The sequence below is a fragment of the Oratosquilla oratoria genome, chromosome 13, assembly GCF_046742065.1.
Source record: "Oratosquilla oratoria isolate Oo_2021 chromosome 13, ASM4674206v1, whole genome shotgun sequence".
NCBI lineage: Eukaryota > Metazoa > Arthropoda > Malacostraca > Stomatopoda > Squillidae > Oratosquilla > Oratosquilla oratoria.
In genome coordinates, this window is record NC_134789.1 from 88,042 (window position 1) to 114,952 (window position 26,911).

Sequence of the window (26,911 nt, forward strand, 5' to 3'; positions counted from 1 at the left end):
GAGGTAGGCAAACCAAAGCAGTATACTATTTTAAAAAAAAAAAAAAAAAAAAAAAAAAAAAAAAAAAACATTCTATGGCAAATCGTCTAGCTATCTCCCCCCACCCCCCACTTCGTACTAGGGAGCTAGATTAGTCAAAAGACAAGTAGGCTACCTACCACACACTCCATTCCCACCCATCACCCTTTCTTCCCTCTCATCTTAGCTCCTCACGGATGACGGGTCATCCCAGTATCCCGCCCACTGCCTTAGGTCAAAAACAATGCAGCGAGACATAGCACACCCACAACAAGGCCGCTTCATTTAATCGGCGACCTCCATTTTTGTCCTCTTATGGAGAAAAAGAGACGACGGGGAGGGGGAGAAATCCCTTCAAGACTGCGTCAAAATATTCATACACAACTATTTCCTAACCCCCCCACCCAATCCCACACAACCTAACTTTGCATCACAGTATCACAGCCATTCTCCACTCATCCCTATCTTCTGCCTTCTTCCTCCCTTGCTCAACAGACATTTCTCTCTTACTCAACGCCCCTTTCACGCCATCTATCCATCTCATCCTCGGTCGTCCCATCAAGTTCACTCCCCGCACCTCTGCCTTCCACACTTTTTACTAATATTTCTTCACTCATTCTTTCCATGTATCTATACAATCCCAATACTCTTTCATCAGCCCTATCTACCTTCTCCTTTTCCACCCCAGCTCTCCTCCTCACCTCCTCGTTTCTCACTCTATTCAACCTTATAATCCCCACCATACTTCTCAAGCATTTAATCTCAAACACATTTAAACTTTTCCTCTCTGCCTCTCTTAAATCGCAGGTCTCTGACCCATAATGCCGTCGGCACAATCACCCCTTCGTATAGTCTCCTCTTTGTATCCATCCCCAAATGCCTATTTCTGATGACACGTTTTAATACCCCAAGGCATTTATTTGCTTCTCTCAATCTATAATTTTTAATTTATTTCCACCGCCACTCCTCCCTTTCCTGCTACATGCGACCCCAAATACATACAGCTATCCACTCTCTCCAGTCTCTCCCCCTTGTACATCTTATCACCTTACTTTTAGCTACGTTTACACTCAATATTCTATCGCACAACCTCCCAAACTCCGTCATTAACCCCTTAATCCCCCTTCCGACCCTGCAAAAAGCGCAGTGTCGTCAGCAAACAACAACTAGCACACCTCCCACTTTTCTCCATTTTTAACCATCTCCAGTCCCCTGCACATTAGCCTCGCCTCTACCTCCCGCACCACCCCATCCATGTACACATTGAACACCCATGGCAACATAACACATTACTGTCGCAGTCCCACCTTTACCTCAAACCAGTGATCCACGCAACCCCTACCTTTCCTAAACCCGCATTGTTCCTCACCAATTACTCCCTCTGTTCCTCTTTGTAAACTACTGTTTTTCATTATGTGGTGTTCATACTGTTATGTTTTCATTCTGCATTTGTTTTGAAACAAATATTGAAAAAAAAAAATTCTTATGGTGTAATTACCTTTTTTAAACAAACTTATAGTCTCTAACGCAAAATCTTACTGCAAGACACCACAGTATACTGCTTGACAGGTACTCTTTTCATATTGGTATACTGTGACACCTGAGGACGATACGGAGTGGTCATGAGTTAGGCAAATTGATTGAAAAAGTCTAGATTAATATGAATAAACACATTTTTCCGTACAAAAACGTCAAGCCTAGAAATTCAGTGTCGCCACTGTTAGCTATGCCAATTCCCACAAATAAGTGAGATTTTTACCACAAGGAAATCTGGATTTCCGCATTTTTTCCCACAAAAAGAAGGAATTATTATATGAACAAATAAATTCATTGCAACATAATTTGCTCACAAAACATCCCATGCGAGCAAATTTCTCCCACAACTTTGTGGAAAATTCCCACAAAATGGCATCGGTGCCTGGAATAGCCCCGAAGATGTAATCTAAAAGCATAAACTATCTAAAAACTAGCTATGGTAGATGAAGAAAAAGAGACGGTAGGCTACCTTTACAAACGCAGATATTTTACTGTCTACTATCAAAGTCTTTGGTCTACTATAAGTGGGTATATGCAATGTAAATACAACCTTGTCTTCATACATACAATGGAAATGGGCATATATATATATATATATATATATATATATATATATATATATAATCTATATATATATATATATATATATATATATATATATATATATATATATATATATGTATATATATATACACATATATATATATATATAAATATATGTATATATATATATATATAAATGATAATAACAATAATAATAATAATAATAATAATAATAATAATAATAATAATAATAATAATAATAATAATAATAATAATAATAATAATAATAATAATAATGATAATGATAATAAATAGATCAGTCAAACCAGCTACTTATCAGACACATTCAACATGTAGTCTAAATCTCGTCTAAGAGTTATCGTCATTTATCTAATCTTTACAACCAGTAAGTATCGCGTCATTGTGAGCGTTTCACAACCATGCCCTTCCTCGACTCATAATGTAACTCGTAAAAAACTACTACGTACTATTGTCCTATATTTTTCATTTTTGTGGTGTCTTAGTGTAGTCCAATTGGTGAAATATTTCTTGTGTTGTTTCCGTGTAGGTGTTCGACAGAGTACTTTCCTCTGATCTCCAAGAACGCGGTACTTCACCGGTGGGCCACCAATCACACCAGAAAGCTTAGTAAGACAATTTGTTATTTGCTTACGGGATATTGTCTTATATGCTCAATATTTTCTCATTTTTAATGACACCCCCATTGATCTTAGTCAAGCAGCATTCTTTTGTGACTAGGAACTAACTTCCACGCAGAGAAGAATGTCATTCACCAACTTCAGCCATCTTCACTTAGATCAGCGTTTCCCAACCTTTTCCGACCATAGCAACCTCCGTTGTCCTGTCTAAGCAGTCCAGCAGCCCTATCTTGTTATTAGAAGGATAAAAGAAAGTGAAGTGTACTGTTTGATGATTTATTTTCTCGATTCCTTAGAATTGAAACAAATTGACAATATTGGTTGTAAAAGAAATAAGAACACCCTCACTCACTCACTTACACCGCTGGATCTTGAACCTCGTGTAGATTCTGGTCCGCCAACAGTAAGGTTCTGAGGTATTCTGAGGTATTCAGGGTTGATTCACACTATCGGTCCGGTCGCGCTTCGCTCTCGGTTCTGAGGTATTCACACTATCGGTCCCCTCTCGTTCCCGTCATCCCCCCTCCCTCGACACCAGTAGAAGTCTTACCATCGGTTACGAAGGATGTGTGACTTTTCTGACGCCGAGTTGGCAATAATCGCTATTGCACTTGATGAAGAAGAAGAAGGAAAACAAAATAAAAAAAGAAAGAAATTGTGGGTTCATCCTATGTTGCAAGATAGGAAGACTGAAGGAGAATTTCATACTCTGTATCCTCGTCTTATTGATGATGAGAGTAAATTCCACAGCAATTTCAGAATGAACAAAGGAACATTTGAGAAAATACTATCCACAATTGAGGATGACCTGAAATGTACAAGAAGATGCTGCACTTCCTGACACTGATGTGCTTGCACCATACGTTATAGTGGGAGATGAGGCTTTCCCGCTGAAGAGAAATTTGATGAGGCCCTACCCAGGTTCACAGACTGAACATAAGGTAGAGAAGAGGATTTTTAATTATAGATTATCTAGAGCCAGGAGGATAGCTGAGTGCACATTTGGTATTCTAGTGCAAACCTTCAGAATATATTTAAGGAAACTTAAAGCTATGCCTTCTAACGCTAATGCGATCATTACAACAACATGCATACTTCACAATCTGATACACCCAAATGCTGTTGCATTACCAGATACTGTTGTCATGCCTCCATCAAACATAGTACGTCCAATGAGAGGAAGAGGGGGGAAATGCTACGAAGGAGGCTTTTGGCGTGAAAGAAACACTGAAAGATTATTTCAGCTCCCTAGCTGGTTCAATGCCTTGGCAAAAGGATGAAATATAAGTAGACAAACAAACTTGTGTAAGAATATTTGTTGAGTGAGCTAAGGAGATGCATTTCCGCAGTGGATAATAGGTTATTATACATATGGAATTTCTTTCTTCGGTTAATAATGTGTATTTTTTTCTCTCAGTACCTTGGCAATATGATAAGTATGCAAACATTATTGTATAGGAAAATTGTTTAGTGAGGATAGGAAATGCATTTCCACAGTGGACATTAGGCAATTGTATGGAATTTCTTATCTTCACAACCCAGCTGCCTGCTTATTTCAACACAGCTTCTTCTTTTCGCCACGTTATCACTGTAGTGCAGCGAAGTCAGGTCATACAGCTCTGGTTTACCTTTTGACTAATTCTATTAGCATTTCATCTGAATCCACAAAATTAAAGTAAGTTTTGTAGGTTATATTTTATTCAGTTGGTGCTTATGTATATCCTCGCTGTACGCATTGTCATTGTATCAGTGATAAATAAAAAGAAAACGTATTTTTATAATTTTTATAACATTCTCATGATCCCATTGTGGTGTTTCCTTTGGATTACCCATGGTTTGGTAGGACAGCAGGTAACACTACTTGCTTATATGAAGGCTGAATCTCGACTGGAGTGGACCAGGACCGTGGCAACTGAGTTCACACTGGCGCTCACGATCCAGTCACGCTCCGGTCTCGCTCCAGTAAAAATATCTTTTGACGGAACCGTGACCGGAGCGAAACCGGAGCGAGACTGGAGCGAGAGCGCCAGTGTGAATGCTTCCATTGAAATTAATGAGACAATATTGGACCGGACCGAGAGCGGAACGGGAGTGGAGCGCGACCGGACCGATAGTGTGAATCAAGCCTAAAGGTCTTGTGAGCCGCCTCTTCCGCCTTCAAAGCCCCTATGAGCTCCGTCAGCTACTAGTGTCCGCCGCCGCTCTAATAGCTTCTCCATTCCATTGCCCCTCCCCCAACCATGATCCTCTGACAAGCTACACCAACCCACTTAATGTCTGCAAGGTGTGCCTTCCATAAACATTCACCACACGGGCTCAAACAAAGCCCGTGGGAGTGACAGTTCACTCCCCCCCCCCAAAAAAAAAAAAAAAAAAGTGGCCCCCATCACCACTTCCCACCTCCAAAACTGCACACAACTGAGCATTACTATAGAAAATTACATATTTATGAACAAATATCTAAGGCTACTACACTTTTAGGTTACCAGGTTTATATGCGATATAGGCTGGAATACAGTGGATCCCCACTTATCTATGAACATTTGCGACCCTGCATATCTGATTTTTATCATGGAACCTAACTACCTCGTAATCACGATATTCCTGCCCATCGACGAGGGTTGCACATCTAGGAGTTAGTGCTTGAAACCTTAAAAATATTTTCCTAATTTAAAGCTTAAAATTTATTATCATTTGATTTGTAAATACATATAATGATTAAAAACGAGCAAAAGAGCAATGTACAGTATATAAGTTAATACTAAATTTATATATCAACAATAAAAATATAGTGTGGGATAATTCTGTGTCGATGTTTCTCTCATCATTGTGAACAGGTAAATTTTATTATGTTATTAAAACGTATTATTACATTTCAAATATAACTTTAGAAATGGAGTATTAACAATTAATTACATCATAAAATGATATGAAAGTGTTAAAACAATGTTGTTAAAATGGGTATTCTAAGGTGTTTGAAAGGACGCGTCCATGATTTTCTGCTATTTGTTTCGCTATTCACAAGTAGTCTTGGAATCTATCCCTTGCGAATAACGGGGATTGTACTCATTATACAATGAAAGCCTAATTTCACAAAAGGAATCTCTGCCTCGCTAAATATTAGAAATTCGTTTACATTATATAGGAAGTTCCACATACATTGTCATTCATCATAAACTTACCTTAAAATGGTCTTGTCATTCTAATTCATGAGTAAGATTGCTACAGGGCACAAAATTGTCATATATTTAACTACTTCACTACGGGACTTAAATCTCGCGGGCAGGAGCCAATGCCAGCCGTACAACGTGTCGTAATAATACTCGCATCATAAAATATAGCCACCGCTTATATCGATCGTTCTCTCTTTCATCCGCGAATTTTGAAAACCACAGAGAATGGGATTCAGGGCACATTTGGGAGAATGTAAAAATTGTAAGTAGTTTGAAGTGGCTGTTCTCTCTGGGTAACTGTAATTCCTCAGTTAATCTCATCGGCTTGTTTTGTTGTTGGTTGATCAACTTGATGGAAGGAGGGGGAACGAGTCTAACCTAACCTGACATAGTGTAGGAATAGGCGATGACAGGTTAGGTTAGGTAAGGCTGGTGGGTAATATACTTTTCATTGAAGATTATAAAACTATAGTGTTATGGCTTCCAGTGCTATTTCTACCAAAATTAACTTATGTGAGTGCCCCCTGACAATTTTAAAGAGTTTAATGGTAGAAGTCGGTATCGTATTCACAGGAATCACGCTGAAACATCAATATTTGAGATCCTTAATATGTGGTGGACCTGTGCAGATATGTTACTATGAAGGAGGGAGATGATGAACCTATACCAAGTGGCACATGGCTGCAGCCAAAGCCACCACCATTGCCATATGGATATGTGTCTGCACTGTAGGGAGAGGTAATTAAGTCACTACTGGGAACTGGAAAGAAGTACAGAATTGGAACCCACAATTTAGCCAATGTGAGACCAATGAAAGGATGTGGGATGGGTGGAAGGTGAGTGTATGCTTTGACTGCCACCCTCCTTTTGGGAGGAAATTGCACATTGGTATGTACTATCGCTAGGACTTATATCCAGTATAGATATCCAGTACATTGGTTGGACTGGCTCATATCGGAGAGATGATCTGATACTGTAACTACTAACTGTGTTTCTTTACATTGTTGTGAAACTGTTTGAATGGGATGGAGCAAACACCATTATGACCAGCTTACCATTTTCAGAATTTCCATTGTATATATGAAGTTTATATGATATGTGTGTATAGATATAATGTGTATGTATAAATATGATAGTATATCTATATGTACTCTTATTAAGTTCTTTTATCAAGTATTTATATGGGAAGTATCCATTTGAGAAGCAGTGGTGTGGGAAATGCTGAAAGGAGACAAAAGCCTGCAGAACACCCAACTGTACAATGGTTAATGTTGATAAGCAGGGACACCTAAACTGAGATAATACTAATATCAGAAAAAGGTTCCATAAAGAGAATGAGGACAACTTTTTATTACCAGTATTATCACAAGTGTCACAAACAGTAAGGGAGATGTCACAGGCATCCTGAAAGATGACTAAATTTGTGTATATAATGCCTCTGTGTTTAAACAACCTATAGGCTGAAAATGTTTAAAGTACAAGTTCTCCCATTATTGTCTTCTTGCTATTTCCACATTTTGTGGGATTGCACCTTTGATAGCAGTTCCTGCCTGAGTATGTCATGATTGTTGTGGTAATTTCAGAAGGTCCTGTATATTTCTATATACTATCTGTATACGAAGGGCTTTTTTCCCCTGTACCAGGGAGGTAGCCAAGTCAAAAGGCATATACCCAATCCCACCCATTTCATTCCCACCCACTCCACTCCCATCCACCACCCTTTCCTCCCTCTCATCTTAGCTTCTCATGGGTGATAGGTCATCCCTGTATCCCACCCACTGCCCTGGGTCAGAAGCAGTGTAGCAGGACAGAGTGCATACACAGCAAGGCTGCTTCTCTTACTCAGTGACTCACCCCCCCTCTCCATTTTCTTAAGCATAAAAAGAGTAGATGGGGAGAAATCCATTTGTATTGCATCAAAATATCATTTACACATAACCACTCCCAAATTCTCCCCACCCCCATCCCACACCCATCCCATCCATGTATCATTGTATAATTTATACCCAACCATGGACAACAGAAATTCCCTCTTGCTCAATGCCCTTTTCACCCCATCCATCCATCTCATCCCCTGAAGTTCATTCTCTCCGTCTATGCCTTCCACACCTCTGTTACTAATCTTTCTTCACTCATTCTTTCCATGTGTATAAACCATCCCAGTACTCTTTCATCTTTCAGGTACCATATATTTTATCTCAGTTTTAAGGCGACCCCCTAATTTGTGTTCAGAAAATGCAGAATTTTTCATGCATCTTCAATAAAAAATTGGCCTAATATTTATATGTCTGTCTTCACTTCTTCCATAAGATGATGCCTAGGTAGGCATCATGAGGGGAGAGTGGATACACGAGGATATATTTATTAGTAGTTATAGCTGAATGACCCCCAATTTTTTTTTAAATGTCTTGAATACATTTTCTGTGCTTATTATTACTCAGAGTGAAAGAGAATGAATAAATCAGTAGTGACTTGATATTTTATAATGCGAGTATTGTAATGCATCATTGAATCATCAACAGGCATCTGATGCTGTGCACAAGAATTTGACTCTTATTGAAAAGGTTAACAGATAAGGTATCTAGAATAGAAAGAGGTAAGAGCTACACCTCCTCGGTATGGAAATATTGTTCTTAAAGCAATTGATGTGAAGAGGCAAAATGGCTTACACATGACACTAGCATTTTCCCTGTTCTATTCCAGATGCCTCATATATGCACCCAAGTATAGTATATCATTACATGTACAACATGATCTACACTTTCTGGCAGCCAAAGTGTAGACACACTTCTCTGTCAACAAATCCAGGGAAGGCAGAAAATATTCAAGAAAAACTTTAGTTACACAGATGTGGAACATATCACCACTAGTTGTTATTGTCGAAGGTTTTGCCCTTGCAACAAGCTGTTAAAGAGCAAGGTTAAATATTTATGAGAGCAAATCACCATGGTAATGATTCATCAGTGAGAGTTTTTTAATATTTTTTTAAATATATATCTTCATATTTTTATGTAATGATTTATACATAAATTGGCTTTTGCTAATTAAGATTTCAACCCAGATTTGACATGAATTTCATCCCTGAAAATGTAGTATCCACGTAAAAGCCTTAAAAAAAATGGGGTGAAAAACTCTACTATTATTTGGGTATATACAATATACCTGATGGTTTTTACAGTTAGACAAATAGGTATTTTACTAAAAGTGACAAGATAGATAGTACTATGGCAAAGTGTGGTTGAGGGTGAGGCTAAATATAAACACGGGTTCTGTGTCTTACTTTATTGTTGACCTTGGTTGTGGTGGAGCAAACTAGTTATTTACAAACTAAGAGGATGAAATACCTTGTTAGCAGAAATGAATGTGCTGTGTTTGTATAGTGTTACCAGCATGCATGCTCCCTGGAGTGATAAACCTCTAACCTGGGCAACCCACGCTGGGCAGCTTGGGTCACTCAGGGTCTCGGCCAATCATATCCCAGAGGAGCAACCACATAACCCAGCTTACATAAAATGGGAGCAGGGCCTGCATTGCTGGGCACACTTGTTGCTATGCACAGGGGAACAAAAGGACAAGGCATGTCAACTCACCATAGTACCTCTATAATTTTGTAGATGACTTTCATATATTACAATTTAACCCAGTTATACCACTTACCAGTATATCTTAATGTGACTTGCATCACTTATTTGAGTCAGAGGAGTGAGATGAACTGAATAAGCCTTTCTAGAGTAGGTCATGCTTAGATTCAAGTCCTGTGAGCCCAGATGTGAAATGATATGGAGTTCTTTTGATGCCACTTACCAGTATATCTTAATGTGACTTGCATCACTTATTTGAGTCAGATGAGTGAGATGAACTGAATAAGCCTTCCTAGAGTAGGTCAGGCTTAGATTCAAGTCCTGTGAGCCCAGATGTGGAATGATATGGAGTTCTTTTGATATATGACTGCTGTGGCCACCTGGGCCATTAACCCCCTTCCAAATCTTGTGACTAAATGAAAAAACTGGGGCAAAATTTGAGTCATTCTGATCATGGTGGGGTGGGTATATGTAGCTATTAGATTATTTTCACTGCATTTCTAATGAAAAAGCAGAGTGCAATACATCATAGCACTTATCAGTTCGTGTTTCTACCTATTATATGTTAGGTGATGGTGTGTGCAAAGGAACTTAAGTATGAAATGGTGTGTGTACAAAACATCCACAAGTCTATTATTGCTTAAATTTAAAGAATTATATGTCACTCTTATAATTTTTTTTCCAGGATGATCCACACTGGAGAGAAGCTTTTCCAACAGGACCTATGAGATTCTTTCTCAAGTAAGGGTGATCTCATTTGCTACAAGGTGACTCACACCGGAGAGAAACTATTCCAGTGTGACCTGTGTGATGCAGCCTTCTCATGAAAGAATGGTCTCCAATATCAAGTTAACCAGAGAGAAGCCCTTCCAGTGTGACTTGTGCAATTCTGCTTTCTCATTTAGAGTATCCTCACACAGCATATGATGACCCATACTTGTGAGAGGCCTTTCTAGTGTGACTTGTGTGATTTTACTGTCTCACGAAAGGGTGATCACAAATGTCACATGATGACACACATAGAGAAGCCTTTCCAATGTAACCTGTGCAATGCAGTTTTCCCATTAAAGGATGATCTCAATCAGCATATGATGACCCACACAGAAAAGAAGCCTTTCCAATGTGACCTGTGCAATGCAGCTTTCTCACGAAAAAGCAGTGTCAAATATCACATGAGGACCCACACAGGAGAGAAGCCTTTCCATTGTGACCTGTGCAATGCATCTTTATCACAAAAATATAAACTTAGACTTCATATGAGGACCCACACTGGAGAGAAACCTTTCCAGTGTGACTTGTGTGATGCAGCTTTCTCACAAAAGAGCAGTCTGAAACATCACATAAGGACCCACACAGGAGAGAAGCCTTTCCATTGTGACCTGTGCAATGCAGCTTTCTCACGAAAACATTACCTCAAACTTCATATGATGACCCACACTGGAGAGAAACCATTCCAGTGTGACCTGTGCAATGAAGCTTTCTCACTAAAAAAGCACCTCAGAAGTCATTCGATGACCCACACTGGAGAGAAACCTTTCCAGTGTGACTTGTGTGATGCAGGTTTCTCACAGAAGAGCAGTCTCAAACATCACATGTGGACCCACACAGGAGAGAAACCTTTCCATTGTGACCTGTGCAATGCAACTTTCTCACGAAAGTATTACCTCAAAATTCATATGATGACCCACACTGGAGAGAAACCATTCCAGTGTGACCTGTGCAATGCAGCTTTCTCACTAAAAAAGCACCTCAGAAGTCATACAATGACCCACACAGGAGAGAAACCTTTCCAGTGTGACTTGTGTGATGCAACTTTCTCAAGAAAGAGTTCTCTCACAGTGCATATGAGGACCCACACAGGAGAGAAGCCTTTCCAGTGTGACCTGTGCAGTGCAGCTTTTTCACGAAAGAATCACCTCAAAGATCATATAATGACCCACACTGGAGAGAAGCCATTCCAGTGTGTCCTGTGTGATGCAGCTTTCCCACAAAAGAGTAAACTAAATTGTCACATGAGGACCCACACAGGAGAGAAGCCTTTTCAATGTGACCTGTGCAATAAAGCTTTCTCACAAAAGAATGGCCTCAAAGTTCATATAATGACCCACACTGGAGAGAAGCCTTTCCAGTGTGATCTGTGTGATTCTACTTTCTCAACAAAGAGTAATCTCACACTGCATATGAGGGCCCACACAGGAGAAAAGCCTTTTCAATGTGAATTGTGCAATAAAGCTTTCTTGCTAAAGAGTGGCCTCATAGTTCATATGAGGACCCACACAGGAGAGAAGCCTTTTCAATGTGAACTGTGCAGTAATGCTTTCTCATTAAAGAGTGACCTCAAAGTTCATATGAGGACCCACACAGGAGAGAAACCTTTCCAGTGTGACCAATGTGATTCTGCTTTCTCAATAAAGTATTCTCTCACAGTGCATATGAGGATCCACAGAGGAGAGAAACCTTTCCAGTGCAATCTGTGCAATGCAGCCTTTTCAGTAAAAAGCTATCTCAAAGATCACACGAAGATCCACACAGGAGAGAAGCAACTCCAGTGTGACCTGAGCAATGCAATATTCTCTCAAAAACAATATCTCAAAGGCCACATGATGACCCACATGAGAAAAGCCTTTCCAGCAGTGAAAAAAATACATGGGAGCGATGAGCAAATTTGTTCTGGAAAGTTAGACAAAATTCTGGAAGAGAGTTCAAAATTCAATTAAAAAGGTGATGGCAAAACCCATTATCATCCCCTTGATTAAACTGTGAAGGACCTATAAATTTATTGTATTATGGCAGTCATAGACAAGTTGTAACATAGTAAATTATGATGGCATGCGACTTGAATGTATGTGTGTGTGGCAGTGTCCAATACCTCCCAGGCTCCCTTTTATGTCAATGTTTATACTAAAAGAAGAGATAGACACAGTGCAAGCAAGATAAGAAGGTACATGAAAAGATAAGAAGTGTACATGTAATTTAGATTGTCTTAACCCCTAGAATACTGTGACACCCACTTAGGCATCATGGAGCATGAATGGGTGTGCAAGGACACTGGCATCGGCGTCCTGATTATATTATATTTTGTAGTTGTAGCTGAGTGACTGGCTTCATCTTGTTTTCAGTGGTTACAAAAATTCTGGGTGAAAAAGAACGAGTATAACAGCTGTAACTTTATATTTTATAATGTGCATACTGTGATGCATCATCATACATCAGGCAGCTAATATTCACACAAATATTTGACTCGTATTGAAGAGGTTAAGGTATACAATATATATATTTAAAATGAATTGTGTTATCAAAGCAAAGTGCACAGATACAGTGCTGATGACATTCCATAAAGGTTGCAAAACAGCAAAATATCTCTAGAAACTGTAACCATGGAAAGTGGGAACCTTCAAGATTTCTGGAGTAATTAGAAATAGATAGTCCTGGGAATGAAAAAAGAAAAAAATTCCATTGTGACCTGTGCTATGCACCTTTCATTCAAAAGAGTGATCTCACATGGCTTATGATGACTCATACTCAGAAGATGCCTTTCCAGTGTGACCCGTGCAACACAGCTTACAATTGTCTTCTCAAAAATCACATAGTGATTCACATTGGAGAGAAGCCCTGTCAGTATGATCTATGTTATGCAGCATCCTCATGAAAGAGTTTTATCAAGCTGCATATGATGACCCACACTGGAGAGAAACCATTCCAGTATGACCTATTTGGTGCAGCTTTCTCATGAAAGAGTGGTCTCAAATGTTGCATGTTTACTCGCATTGAAGAGAAACCTTTTGAGAAGATTCATCTCAAATTTCATGGGCTTACTCTCTATGGAGAGAAGCCTTTCCAGTGTAACCTATGTGATGCAACTTTCTCGTTAAATGATGATCTCAAATATCACATGACCCATGTTGGAGAAAGGCATCGCCAGCTGCATGACCTGTGACATGCAGCTTTCTCATGATAGGGTGTTCTGAAATAGCATGTGATGTCCCACATAGAGAAAATCATTTCTACTGAGACATGTGCAATGCATCTCTTCCTTGAAGGAGTAATATCAACACAGGAGAGAAGTTTTTCTGTTGTGAATTGTGTGATACAGCTTTCTTCCAAGATGCTTTCAAATGTCACTTGATAGCCCACTCAAGAAACTTTTGTAGTGTGACATTGCATTGCACATTTCTAACTAAAGATCAGAACCATGTGAAGACAGTTAGATTCAAATTCAGACCTATGTCATGTGAGGCCGAAAATGAATGTGACATACCCCCCAAGGGTAGAAAAAATTATACTAGGTTCTTTTTTTTTTATGGATATTAATTTAGAGTTCAGGGTGATCAAGTAGAGGTATTAAAATGGGTCAGGGGTTTTAACAAGGGTGATGAAAGCAAAGTCATCATACTAAGACAGTAGGTAGGACTCATGGTAATGGCTTTAAATTGGTTTAAAAAGGAAACGGACAAAAAACTTATTTACCAATAGAATGTTTAATGAATAATATAGACTTAGTAACTATGTAATGAATGCTGAGACTAATGGTTGTTTTAAGAGATGATTAGATAACTTTATGGATGGGGATGATAGGTGGTAATGGACATAGAACTGCTTAGTGTAGCCCTTTTGGTCTCTTGCAGATTCATATGTCCTTTACTTTCTACCAAATTCTTTCAATACAGGTGGACTGTAAGAGGCCGGTAGTTGTACGAATGGTAATCAGGTGAAATACACGCTGAGTCAACAAGTCAAGATTCGACGCCTACTGTTGTTATTAAACAAAGATTGGAAGGCGTCGTTCAAGGTGTCGTTCTGTCTATGTAAACACACCGACGGTGGTGACTGTTTTATAATCGCTGATGTAATCAAAACTCTGTAAGCGCAAAGTTATTTTTCGTTTGACAATGCTGAGGTAAACAATATTGCTAGTGACATTGTAACGGCTTTCCGGATTGGAGAAAAGGTGGAGAAGGAGGAAAAAACTATTGGTGCATGAATTCAAAGTCACGCCCATAAGGAGTGACATTTATTTGAGAAGTCAGAGGAGATTGGATTAGAAAAATTAGTGACGTCAGACGAAGGTAGCTTAGCGTAGGATACGGGGATCTCGAGAGACGGTGTGAGCAGACGAGAGAGAGAGATCCTGAGTGTACCAAGACTGTGAAATTACAGTGAAAGAAGAAAAGTACCAATTTCTTTATCCCAGGACTGATTTGAAGTACATGACAAGAACTAGGCATGGGGCCTAATGAACTTGGAAACTAGTGAGACTAAAGGAAACTAGGCATGGGGCCTACTGCTTAAAAAGGACTGGAAAACTTATAAGAAAAGACGTGAGGGGAAATTAAGTGACTACTAACAGAATAGAGGAAGAGGTCTGACAGTGGTGGTGACATGGGATTTTCATGATTTATTTGATGATACAGTGGTAATGTAATACATGCCCTAGTGGGGAATTTTTAGTGGATGTTTTATAGGACCAGAAAATCAAAAATCTGTTCATCATTCAATTTATATTTGGTGGAAATGGTCCAATGTAAACTTGATTCTGATATGTTATAGAACCAGTGGAATGCCTCTTGATTTGTACAAAGTAAATGAAATACAGTAGATGAATAAACGAATGTAAATAAATGTAACATCATAAGTATTGTGAAACCTCACAATGTTATGCCATAACCAGTCAATTTAATAATGGCCTAAGTTAAGGGCTTTGATATGGCATAAGCAAAACAAAATATAACTACACATGTGAGAGGACAGTCCTAAAAATGATTAAAGTCTTTACACTGAAACATTTACAGTTTCTTGAAATGTATTTCTTTTCTCACTTCAAGATTATAATTCATTTGTATTGGTTGGATTTTTCACCTTTTACAAAAGTGTGGTGTGAATGTAGCGAATGTGACACGAACGGGGACGCGCTGTTGGCACTCCAGAATGGGGGGCGGGCTGTCAAAGAGGGTGCGGGGTTGGTGACCACCAGACGGGGGGAATGCCCGCGCGTCTGTATGGGTGGCAGTACATAGCAAGGGCCACGGGTGTGTGGATGTGTGCGAGTGGATGAAGATGGGAGATCCAAAAAGGGAGTCGTGTTAGCGGTTAGACGGTAGGAAAATCAGCATAGGGCCCTATGCCGTGCGTGTCCAAGAAGAATTAAGGACTGACGCAGAAGCAACCACAGGGACGGAATTTCTACGGAAAACAAGTAAATCACCCTTCCCAACCACAAGCTATCTAGGCGCCAAGATGACCGCGCCAACGAGCTCCAGGAAGTCATTGAAGATTAACAGTATCACCCTGAGGCCGTTTGACGGCAATGGAGACGTCGCCGGGTGGCTTGAAAAGGCGGAGTTGGTCGCGAAGCTGACGGGAGTAACGGACGTGGCAAATTATATTGCCCTTAATTTGGAGAACGACGTGTCAGCCATCTATCTGGAAATGGCCGATGGTGAAGTAGATGCGGGGAAGGTGAAGAAAAGATTAAAAGAAGCTTTCAGTTAGTCAGTTTGATGCGTCTTGTCAGCTGCAAAGAATGCGGTGGGCAGGTGAACAGGTTGATGTTTTCACCAACGAAATCAGAAGGTTAGCAGGCCTGGCGACGTTCGAGGAGGGCGAAGGGTTGGAGAAACTAGTGAGGATGGTGTTTGTGAATGGTTTTCTAGATCGCATATCTGTTGGACTGCAGGAAATAAGTAATGCGGCGACGGCGAGTATGGACGAATTGATAATCCACGCTAGGTTCCTGACGAGGACAAAGGATGGAGGGCCGTTGGGGAACGCGGACAAGGACGGAGGGCCGTAGGGGAACGCGGACAAGGATGGAGGGCCATTGGGGAACGCGGACAAGGATGGAGGGCCGTTGGCGGCTGCGGTGAGAGAAGGGAAAACTTGGGGGCCCAGGGGTGACTACAGCGGATGGCGGGGGCCGTCTCGGGCCCGTTGTTACGAGTGTCGGCGACTAAGTCACCTCGCGAGGGACTGTAGAGAGATGGAGCTCGTCTGTTACTCGTGCAATCAGCCAGGACATATAGCCGATCGTGGATGTCTGGCTGAGAGGAAGACGCGTGAAGGCGCTGATAGATTCCGGCTGTTCAACCACGATCGTAATGACCGACGTGGTACAAGAGTTTAGACAGGGAGATGTAGCCCTGATGACGGGAGGGAGACAAAGTGCGTAGGTGACCAGGAATTTGAAATGATGGTAGAGGGCATTCCGATTTGACTAAGAGTGCTCGTCATTAGAACGGTTCTAAAGGGAACTGACGGGGTGCTGGGAATGGGTGCAATTGCCCAGCCTGGAGAAGTCGCGTTTATCGCCGGACAAGTAAGGGTAGGAGCGATACGCGACTCGAGTACGGAAGGGAGGACGAGGACCCGGCTGAGGCCGAAAGTGGACGTAGGAATGGCAATGAGGGCAGTGCCACCACGAAGCTCGACCCTGTCAAGAGTGTGGCACCTTGCACGATTGAGGACGAAGACTTCCTGGCGGAATTTGATGGCCAGAAGTGGGAAGTAGAGTGGTACCCGAAAGAAGGCTCACCTCTTTTGAAGAACAAAGTCGATTGCTACAAACAGATTCTCGGAGAGGGGGTGAGGGACAACTTTGATTTTGAATGGAGCACTGGATTGATGAGGGAATTTTGAGTCCTTGGGAGTAACCGTTGGAGGGTAGAATCTTGCCCTTGATGGTAATGGTACAGTCAACCAAGAAATTAGTGATATACAAAGGTAGAACTTATTGCTTAACCAGACTGGGGTTTGGGCTCTGCTCGGCCCCGAGGATCATGACGAGAATCCTGAAGACAGTACTGGAGAAGACTGAAACGATGAAGAAGGGCACTGACTCGTACCTCGATGACATACTGGTGGATGATAGCATGGTATCAGCGTCGGACGTAGTGGAACATTTGGCTCGGTACGGATTAATAGCGAAGGAGCCGGAAATGGTGGGAGGAAGAACAGTGTTGGGACTGCGACTGGTAAGAGACAGGACCGGAAACCTAGTGTTCAGGAGAGGCAACGAGATCCCGTGATTCGTGATTGGAAAAACATATGTTAGTTCCTGCCCCTCACACTTTGGTTTTATTATTCATCACAAAGGCAGCAAACCTTACATCTATATCGCTGACGATCCAATATAACAAAACTTAGAACCTATTCCAATATAAATCATTGCACTTAATATCACTGACAATCCAATATCACTAAATTTTGAACCTATTCTAATAGATAAATCACTTTGTATCACTGAGGATCAAATACACAACTCGTGTATACTGTACACCTCACTCCCGTGTTCACGGTCTCGAAAGACTCTCGAGTCCTAGCATATGGACCTCTCACTCCCTTCCGTGTTCATGGTCCCCAGTCCTGAACGTATGACCAAGTAACTATCCCCAAATGAGCTGATCTATTTTTATATTTCTAGGAGGCGTTAATTAAGCTTTGTGGGATATTACTACACCTAATCTCTGGCCGTCTCACTCCTCACCTCTTGATAACCATTACCGCTCATACTGAGGGGACACGATGGGTCACGATCATTACAATATTTCGGGCATGGTCCACGTCCTGGACATGTACGACACTAATGTTTAGTACACCCCTTTACTACCTGTGTATTCTCTTCATTCCACCTAAGGGTAAACTTTGTAATATTCTGTTTACTCCCCCCCTCCTTCCCTATCACTTATATATATGGCGTCTCACTAGAAAGTCGCGCTTCCCCTTTCAACAATGTAATTTGTAATATATTCTGTGAACTCTCCCTCAATCATTTTTATAGCGCCTGCAATATTCATGGCGTGTCACTATACTGTAAAGTCGCGCTTCCCCTTTCAACAATATAATTTGTAAAGTATTCTGTGCACTCTCCCTCCATCATTTTTTATATCGCCTGCAATCAGGCTCTACGAGATGTGGGTGCAGCCGGTGCGCCGCACCAGGGCCCATGAATATCAAAGTTCAAAATTGAAATGGGTAATTATGTGTGACATATCGTCCTATAAAATAAGTCTGTGTAAGTACTTTTGCAATATAAATCTATCTCAAATAAAGATATAAATAATGGCTGTGGTTAGTACTTTTCTTAAACTGTTGTGTTTCCTAGTTTTTGACAATCTCAGGTTTGTATCACTGGATTCAGAAGCATTTTGCAAAGTAAATAATAAGTCACTAGCGGCTGTCCATAACCACAACCTAGGAACGCTCGCAAATATCGCTCAACGCACTCTTAACACTGCTGCTAGGTAAGAGATAATTTCTGCTGTCCACCTAGATCAGAACCAAGTCAGGGCCCAATTTAGAGTTAAAGCTGCCACTGCTGCTGCTGTGAGTTTGCAACCGAAGTGCAAACTGGCTTACAGGGGTGTGTGTGTGTTTAATTGGGAGAGAGGCTCCCACGGGCTTTGGTTGTGAGCCCGTTTGGTGGGTGATATTACGTACGAGTGTGTGTGGGCCCAGCCACACACACTCGTACATTCACAAGATGTGCACACGCATAAGAATGCGCATGCACATCTCCGTGAATGCACCCTTCTCGATATAGCTGTATTATATTGTAACTGGTGACATCTTCGTATTATAAAGTAGATAAGGGGGAGGGGGGTGATCCAATGTATGAGTGTGTGTGACCTTGGCCACACACACTCATACATATATTGGATGTGCATACGCATGCAATATGCGTATGCACATCACCATGAATACACCCTTCCTGACAATGAGCATATATTGAAATAAATGGGGGGGGGGTGATTCAATGTACGAGCGTGTGTGTCCTTGGTCACACACACTCGTACATACATTAGATGTGCACACGCATGCAATATACGTATGCACATCGCCATGAATTCACCCCTCCGAACAGAGACACATATATATAATAATTACAGGGGGGGCTGGCACTCCACCAGCCGACGCAGTTCGTAATCGCTAAGGTGGCGGCATAGGCGACGCACAAGACCCTCAGATGTTGTCGGAGGCCCTCTCCTCAGAAAAGCAGTTGCGGGGCAATGCTGGAGGTAGTGGTTCAGGGTGGCTTCGGGGTGGCGGCAGTGACTGCATCTTCTTTCCTCAGGAGTGGAGTTGCTTTTAATTTCCCAGAAACAACGGTCCTCCAGCCGCAGACGGAAGAGCAGAGTTTCCACTTTTCTTGGTGTGGAGCGAGGAAGTACAAGGGGCTCATAGTCTGTGACTGCCCTGTACCACCTCGCCCTCTCTGACACCTCTGCCTCCAGTCTGTGCTGAAGGAACCGTTGTACCTGATTCAGAGCCCTGGTGCGTAGGCGCAACTGATTTCTACTGAGAGGGACGACAACATCGATTTCGGGTCTTTTGCGCGCCGCTTCAGCCGCGGCGTCGGCTAGCTCATTTCCTGGGACGCCTACGTGGCTTGGCACCCAGTTGAGCGTAACACTCCTGCCTTGCTGATGCAGCTTCAGCAGGAGTGCTAGGATGGAGGTCAGTAGGCGTACATTGTCGCTGGGCTGTATCGATTCTAAACTGCCTAGCAAGGACTGTGAATCCGTGTGGATCACCACAGGACCAGCTCGAGATATTAGAGCATGCTCTAACGCTCCTTGGACCGCTATGGCCTCAGCTTGGAGAGTGGACGCATGATCGGATACTCTCCTGCCGTAGGTCAAACCATCCGTCACAAAAGCAGATCCCGCACTGCGAGGCCTGTTGGGGTCTACGGAGCCATCCGTGTAATAGACCGCCGTTCCAGGTCTCGACAGTGCGCGGACGCCTTGTAGGGCCTGCGCTCGTACTCTCTCCTGGTCACATAACTTCTTCTTATTGGGAAGCTTTGTGACAACGAAAGTTGCAGGTATCGACAGCCATGGTGGTGGGGGCTCGAACTCTGGATGTGGAGAGTCCCTACTTTGCTCAAGGAGAGTGCTGGTGAGCTTGAAGGAGTCCAGGATCCCTGCCGCCTGTGCCAGCCAGGTATCGGAATGGATAAAAGTACCCAACCGTCCCAGAGCTGTCACAAGGCTCTGACTCAGCTCAGTTATCCTGGGGCTCTGGACCAACTTGGCAAGAAAGTCAACCTCCAGCCTTCTGACCCGTGATGTTAATGAAGGCAACGAAGCCTCCATTCGGAGGTTAACGATCTTAGTCCAAGGTTGAGCTCCTAGGATAATCCTTGCTGCGGCATTTTGGCAAGGCTCCAGGTCTTCAAGCTTGGCAGTCGCCACATTTATGAGAGCTGGGGCAGCGTAGTCCACCAGACTGCGGACTGCGTGCACATAGAATGTGCGAAGGACCCGATGCGTGGCACCGAGTGCCTTCCCCGTCATTGCTCTCATAACTGTGGTTCTTGCCTTCAGTCTCTCCTGGACGGCGAACTTGCTTTTTATCGAGTCCCATCGCCTCGAGACGATGGTCCTCGTGAAGGGAATTCCTACACGCACGTCCTTAGTGACTGATCTATCGATGTACGAAACTTCAAATTGCGATTTCACACTCAAATACATTTTTTATGTAAATATTATGAATTATCTGAATTAAATATTAGTTTAACAAATTAATCATCACAATCTAGACATTTTCTGTCCCCCCATCCAAAAAGGGGGCCCTAGAAAAGGTCTCGCACCAGCACTTTTTTTTTCTCTCTCTCTCGGGGGCCCTGCCTGCAATATGTATAGTGTCTCACTATAAAGTCTGAATATTATATATATATATATATATATATACATTATATATATACATATATTAATTATATGTGTGTGTATATGTATGTACGTTGCCGGCGGACACGCTGTACCCCCTCCACTCGTCCGAACGCCTTATGGCATCCTGCTACAGTTCAAGTGTGGGGGAATGAGACTCTCTATTATAGCCCATCAATGCGAAAGGGACCTTAAGAATTGTTCCCGAGAAATCGACTGACTGAAATTCTGAACCATATGGCGAAGGGCGGGACGAGCCATGGCGCGAATCGCCTTATTCACGTACGAAAAAAAAAAGTAGCAATACATAACAAAATTATAAAAAAAGAAAAAAAAATAGAATTTCCATTCTTAAAAAAAGGCTCACGTGTAGAAACCCAGCAGCCTTTGAATGAACATTTAGGCACATAATGATGATAAGAAATAGGTAAAGTTCAAGTTTACACTCGCCAAGTTATAAAGTTGCACAATTTCTATTAAATGCACTTGGAACATTAAATTTACATGTAATTGACCAACCTTAGATAAGAATGCGGTGTTCAACACCCCCCCCCCCCGGAGAGGCAACATCACCTTTACCAATGACTGACCCTCCAGGCATACTAACTTTTCCAGCATACTCTGTCAACTTGACGACTTTAATATCACACTGTGATATATCATAATTCAGTTGCAAGTCACTTTCGTAATGAATGCCCCGTTTTTTTTTTTTTTTTTTTTTTGTTTTTTAATGTGTTTACCATTCTGCTCACCTCTATGCCAGCGAGGCTCGTAAGACTACCTAGGTGAGAGGATTTAGCAAGAGAGGTGTACAATTTCTTGTGTAGTAGCAAGCGCCAGAGTGCGTTTGTACAATTTCAGTCTTTCCTTCACTTGAAGCCCCACAAGATGCTAATCCCATCACAGACGAGATGGTTGTCATTGGAACAATGGGAAGCTCTTCGGTTGTTTTTCTCAGACATGTGGTTATCTGAGAAGCTATATAGTTGCTGCTGAACTAATGTTCAACTGTCTACATGACCCTTTCATTAAGTTGTACTACTACTGTACTTCCCAGATTGGATTTTGCCAAAGTTCATTATTTTTGATAAGTACTTTCAGTCAGATAAGCCAGTGATAACAGTGCTCCATGAAAAAAGTGTTCTTTTTAAGGGGATTCTCCTTTCATTCATGGAGAGAGAATATGTAATTGTTTGGGGTTAATCAAACACCATAGATCAGGCGACGGTGGTGAGAGCAAAACCTTCCCTTTCGGGAGAGGTGAAATGCCTCCGCATTTCACACATTACATAAATATGATATCATGGCATCACGGAGGGAGAGGGGGGAAAGGGGAAGAACAGATAGAAATAACGGAAGGAAGAGATAGATAGATAGGCTGCCGGGCTTCCGGCACGCAGGTATTTCCTACGTCGGCAAATACGGGGGTGGGAGGGTAGAGTCCATGTCGCCCAGATGAAGGTGGGCAGTGGTGTGTATGTATGTGTGTGTAGTTAAGGCAAAAACTTAAATCTAATGACTTAAACCCATGTATATTTTTTTTAATCTTAACTCTAAGTTTTTTAATATTGACGTGTGCTTTTTATTATTCATGAAAAAGGGGGTTATAGTTACGTCTAGAAAAGGGGGAGGTTGTGGTTACATTTGAGATAAAAAAGGGGGGGATACTTCCCTCGGTCATGATTCTACTCCTGCGTATATATTGTGTATAGTGAAGTGGGTAGATTACCGATTTGTGTTCTTTCGAAGCTCAGCGGCAATCTAGCGTGTTCCACATGTAGTGGGAGTGTGTTGTCTGTGAGTGAACGTGTAGTTTCAGTGTTGATTTGTATGAGCTTCTCCCATATACGGGAGGCACGCTCGTGTAGGTAAATGTTCAGTGGTTGAATGTCAGCTTCCTCGTGTAGTGCTTGTGCAGTTTTTATGTTAGGGTAGTACGTGTTTGTAATGAATTTTAGTGCTTTGTTCTGAACCACTTGCAATGTTTGCATGCCTGTCTTTGGTAATGTGTGTAACGGTATTATCGGGTACGTAAGTGTGCTCCGTATAAGTGCGAGATACAGGTTTTTCTTGTATTTAACAGATAGGTTTTTGAATCTCTGCAGCCGTTGTAGGCCGAGAGATGCACCTTCCTGTCGCGTACATGGGCCGCCCCACTATTAGTGGTAATTGTCCAGCCGGTGCGCGGACAAAACCCCAGCGGACAAAAACCCAGCGGACAAAACCCCAGCAGAGGTAGGACAAAACCCACTATAAAACCCCAGCAGATTTAGATTGACACAGCTTTGGTACTATAGGAACTTAATATAAAGGCACTAACTGCTTACGTTATTCTAAGTATATTTTTTGTTAGAAACACATAGGCCTAAATAAGCCTTTATAATTTATAAATAGTTAAATTGTAAACATATTTGATTCTTTGAAATAGAAAAATAAAATTTACAAGTAATATAAATTTATAAATTCGTTATTCTTCCATTATCCAATCAATAGTATAAAATTAGTACATGTATTGTGTATTGTATGTTTAGATTAAAAAGAATAATTAAGAAATTATTTTGCACTTTTATCATAAACACTTTGCTGTTCACAACAATATATCTTGACTTCAGCTCGCATTTCTAATATGTAATGTAAATACCTCTGCTGGGGTTTTGTCCGTTTGGAGTGCTGAGGTTTTGTCCGCTGGGGTTTTGTCCGACATTCGGGGGAGTTGGTAATGAATCGTTCCCAATGCAATAGGGATTGGAGCGAAAACTTATCATGTAACAAGAGGTGTATGTGTATGTGTGTGTGTGTGTGTGTGTGTGTGTGTGTGTGTGTGTGTGTGTGTGTGTGTGTGTTTTCTTTCTTCGTCTTGATGTCAGGGAAGGGATTTTGTATTAAAGTGTCAATATATACTTCTTTCCTTACCCGATTCTTTTTTCAAGAGGGTGTGGAGAAGGAATTGCATCTCATTAATTTTAATAATAATTTTATTCAATTGTTTCCTTCTTCTAATTTATTTTTTGCTTGTTTTGTTCGTTTGTGCCCTTGGTAGATCTCCGATATTATATTAAGTATAATGCCAGACGTTTATTCAGTTGATCGGGGATTCCGTTCATTACACGTCCTCTCCTTCAATCAAGAACTTCAAACACTTCCCTTGTGACCGTCACTAGTGGCGGTCACTAGTTGCCTAGTGTGAAAGTCTCGGGCAACTGCAAGCAACCAGTGACTGTCACCGAGTTGTGGAATCCTTTCTCATCATCTCATTAGTCGAAAGAATGGCTTCAATGGAGGAGGTGCTTCTGTTGGCTTTGCTGGTCATGAAAAAGAAACGGTCGGTGACGGCAACTGCCAGTGACGGTCACTTGCTACCGGAGCGGGCAACAGCCATAGCCTGTTGCGCAACCGGGCAACCGCAGTGACGTAGTGTGAAAGGCTCAATTTAAAATAATGGTAGGCAGCTAGTGACCGTCACTAGTGGCGGTCACTAGTTGCCTAGTGTGAAAGGGGCCTTACACTAAGAGTGTCGTTAGAAAGAACATATGTCAGAGAGTTGCAGAAATCCATCAAGGAGTTTTAGCTCTAGAATTAAGGCCGCCGGCTGATGCATTTCAACTGAATAGAATAATCTGGAACAAGCTACGAAATATCTGTAAAGTAAATCGATTTGTCGCTCCTCTCTCTTTCTCGGTCTCTCTCTCTCTCTCTCTCTCTCTCTCTCTCTCTCTCTCTCTCTCTCTCTCTCTCTCTCTCTCTCTCTCTCATAAATCATTTAAGCAGCATTTTAGTTTTTTTAAGACATTGATTCCTTCCTTGTCCTCTCCAAGTTAACATAGTTGACCTACTGCCTGTTTAGCCAGACGATTTTATTCATTGAAGGAACAACGTGCCAATTAATCATGTGCTAATCTTCGAGCCTGATTAGAGTGATTTTGACGTAGGAGTCTGAGGGGTCTTCTTTGGGGCTGTTGGGTGTCATGTTTAACGGATCGCTTTCCTCAGCCCATTCTTCGGTGGACGTCGGCGTTCGCACTCTGAAGGAAGAAGTCTCAGCCGACGGGAGGTACGTCTACATTACCCAGGCTATCAAGGACGAATAGGGAGAAGTGTATGTTAGGAAATATACATACAAGCTTCAAAGTGTAGAGGCCCTTGTAGAACCTGTTGACAAGGAGTTAGGCGATTTTCTTTTCAAGGTGTCCCGGCCTTCAGCAACTGATGATCCTGACAGGAGTTCTGTAAAGGAAGAAGAGAAGGCAAAAGATATGAATAAGTTTGATAGTTAGAGAAATCAAGAGGAAATGGCAAGATCAATAGGGTCTCAGACATATGCAGTTGAAGTTCACAACGATGGTCCTGTAAAAGAGAGAAGTGTTATTAGTGGAAGAATAAAGAGGGAAATTGAAAGTGAAGACACTGGTAATACAGACAGGTACGTGAGACAGGAAAATGTTATGTCAGTGAGTAGAAACGAAGGAAAGAAAGATAAAGAAAGTAAAAATTCAATAGGAAAGAATGGAAATCAAGTAAAAGTAATATACATAATTCCTGGGAGTAACGGCCTTCGACGAAGTGACAGCGCGTCTTCTTTTTCAGATGTTCCTTGGCAGACATCCCGGTTGGAGAATCACACACTTCAGAGGACACCTCGAGTGATTCCTACTCCATCGAACTGGAAGGACAGAATGAGTAGCAGTTCCAAGAGCTCTACTTCTTCCGAACAGGAGCTACCAATATATTTCGGCAAAGAGACTTCAAGATTAGGACTTTTTAAATCGTTGTTGAACAAACTGTCTCCCAATAATTTCGAAAGGGTTTCTGAGCAAATTCGTGTGTTTCTCAGTAATAACCCATCGACAATAGAGAGTGCGGCGTCATTCGTCACAGAGTTTGCTACTCGTTAGCAGTTCTATTCAAGAACGTATTCCAAACTCTGTAAATTGCTCCATGAGAAACTGCCCAATGAGAGCGCCCAAGGTTACATCAACCATCTGGCGCAAGAGTGTCAACGCCGGTTTGAAACGGCAGAAAGTCTGAATTATTCCGAAGAGACTCAGGGCAAGGAGTAGGAACTAAGCTCGATAAGAAGAAGAAAGCAATATACAGCGCTGTGCACTTACATTGCAAACCTCTGCCTGGATGGCATTCTTCGGCCGAGAAGAATAGCCTCTTGTATAAAGTCTCTGTTGAAGAAACGAGATGAGGCTTCACTAGAAGCGGTGTGCGCCATCCTGGAAACGGCGGGTTCGACACTGGACCAGGCAGCCAAGTCCTCCCCCGTTGGAAAGCAAGCTGTCAACGCAATCTACGCCTCCATCAATGAAATCACGGAGAAGAAGTTGACAAGCAACCGCATGAGGTACCTCTTATTGGACGTCCTCGAGCTTCGACAACGTCACTGGAGTCCGCGAAGGACAAAGGAAAATCCTCAGAATGCCAAACATAATTGAGGGGAACTAACAAGAAACCACAATGAAGAGAAAATCGTAACTAAACGATAATCGCAATCAAAAGATCGTAGCCGAATCAAATCGTACCTGATGATCCGTCAATAGAAAAATCTGAACTAAGGAAATCGTGAAAAACATCGTAACTAGAAAATCGCCCATGAAAAAAGTTGGTATGGCAAAAGATGGTATGGCTGAATAAGAAATCCAGTGTTGGGCTAGAATGAATAAAAAAAAAAATACGTCACAAACATTGTTGGGTTAATCCCGTAGCTCTGGGAGCTTTCCCTCAGCTGAATAAAA

At 41.8% G+C, this 26,911-nt stretch overlaps 1 protein-coding gene across 1 annotated transcript; it reads left to right on the forward strand.

The window, feature by feature from the left end:
* Positions 1-6,966: 6,966 nt before the first annotated feature.
* Positions 6,967-12,227, forward strand: LOC143032098 (uncharacterized). Its single transcript, XM_076196553.1, has 2 exons — positions 6,967-8,878; positions 10,196-12,227. The coding sequence occupies exon 2, from the start codon at positions 10,518-10,520 to the stop codon at positions 12,225-12,227; it is 1,710 nt and encodes a 569-aa protein (XP_076052668.1). The 5' UTR covers positions 6,967-8,878; positions 10,196-10,517.
* Positions 12,228-26,911: the final 14,684 nt, after the last annotated feature.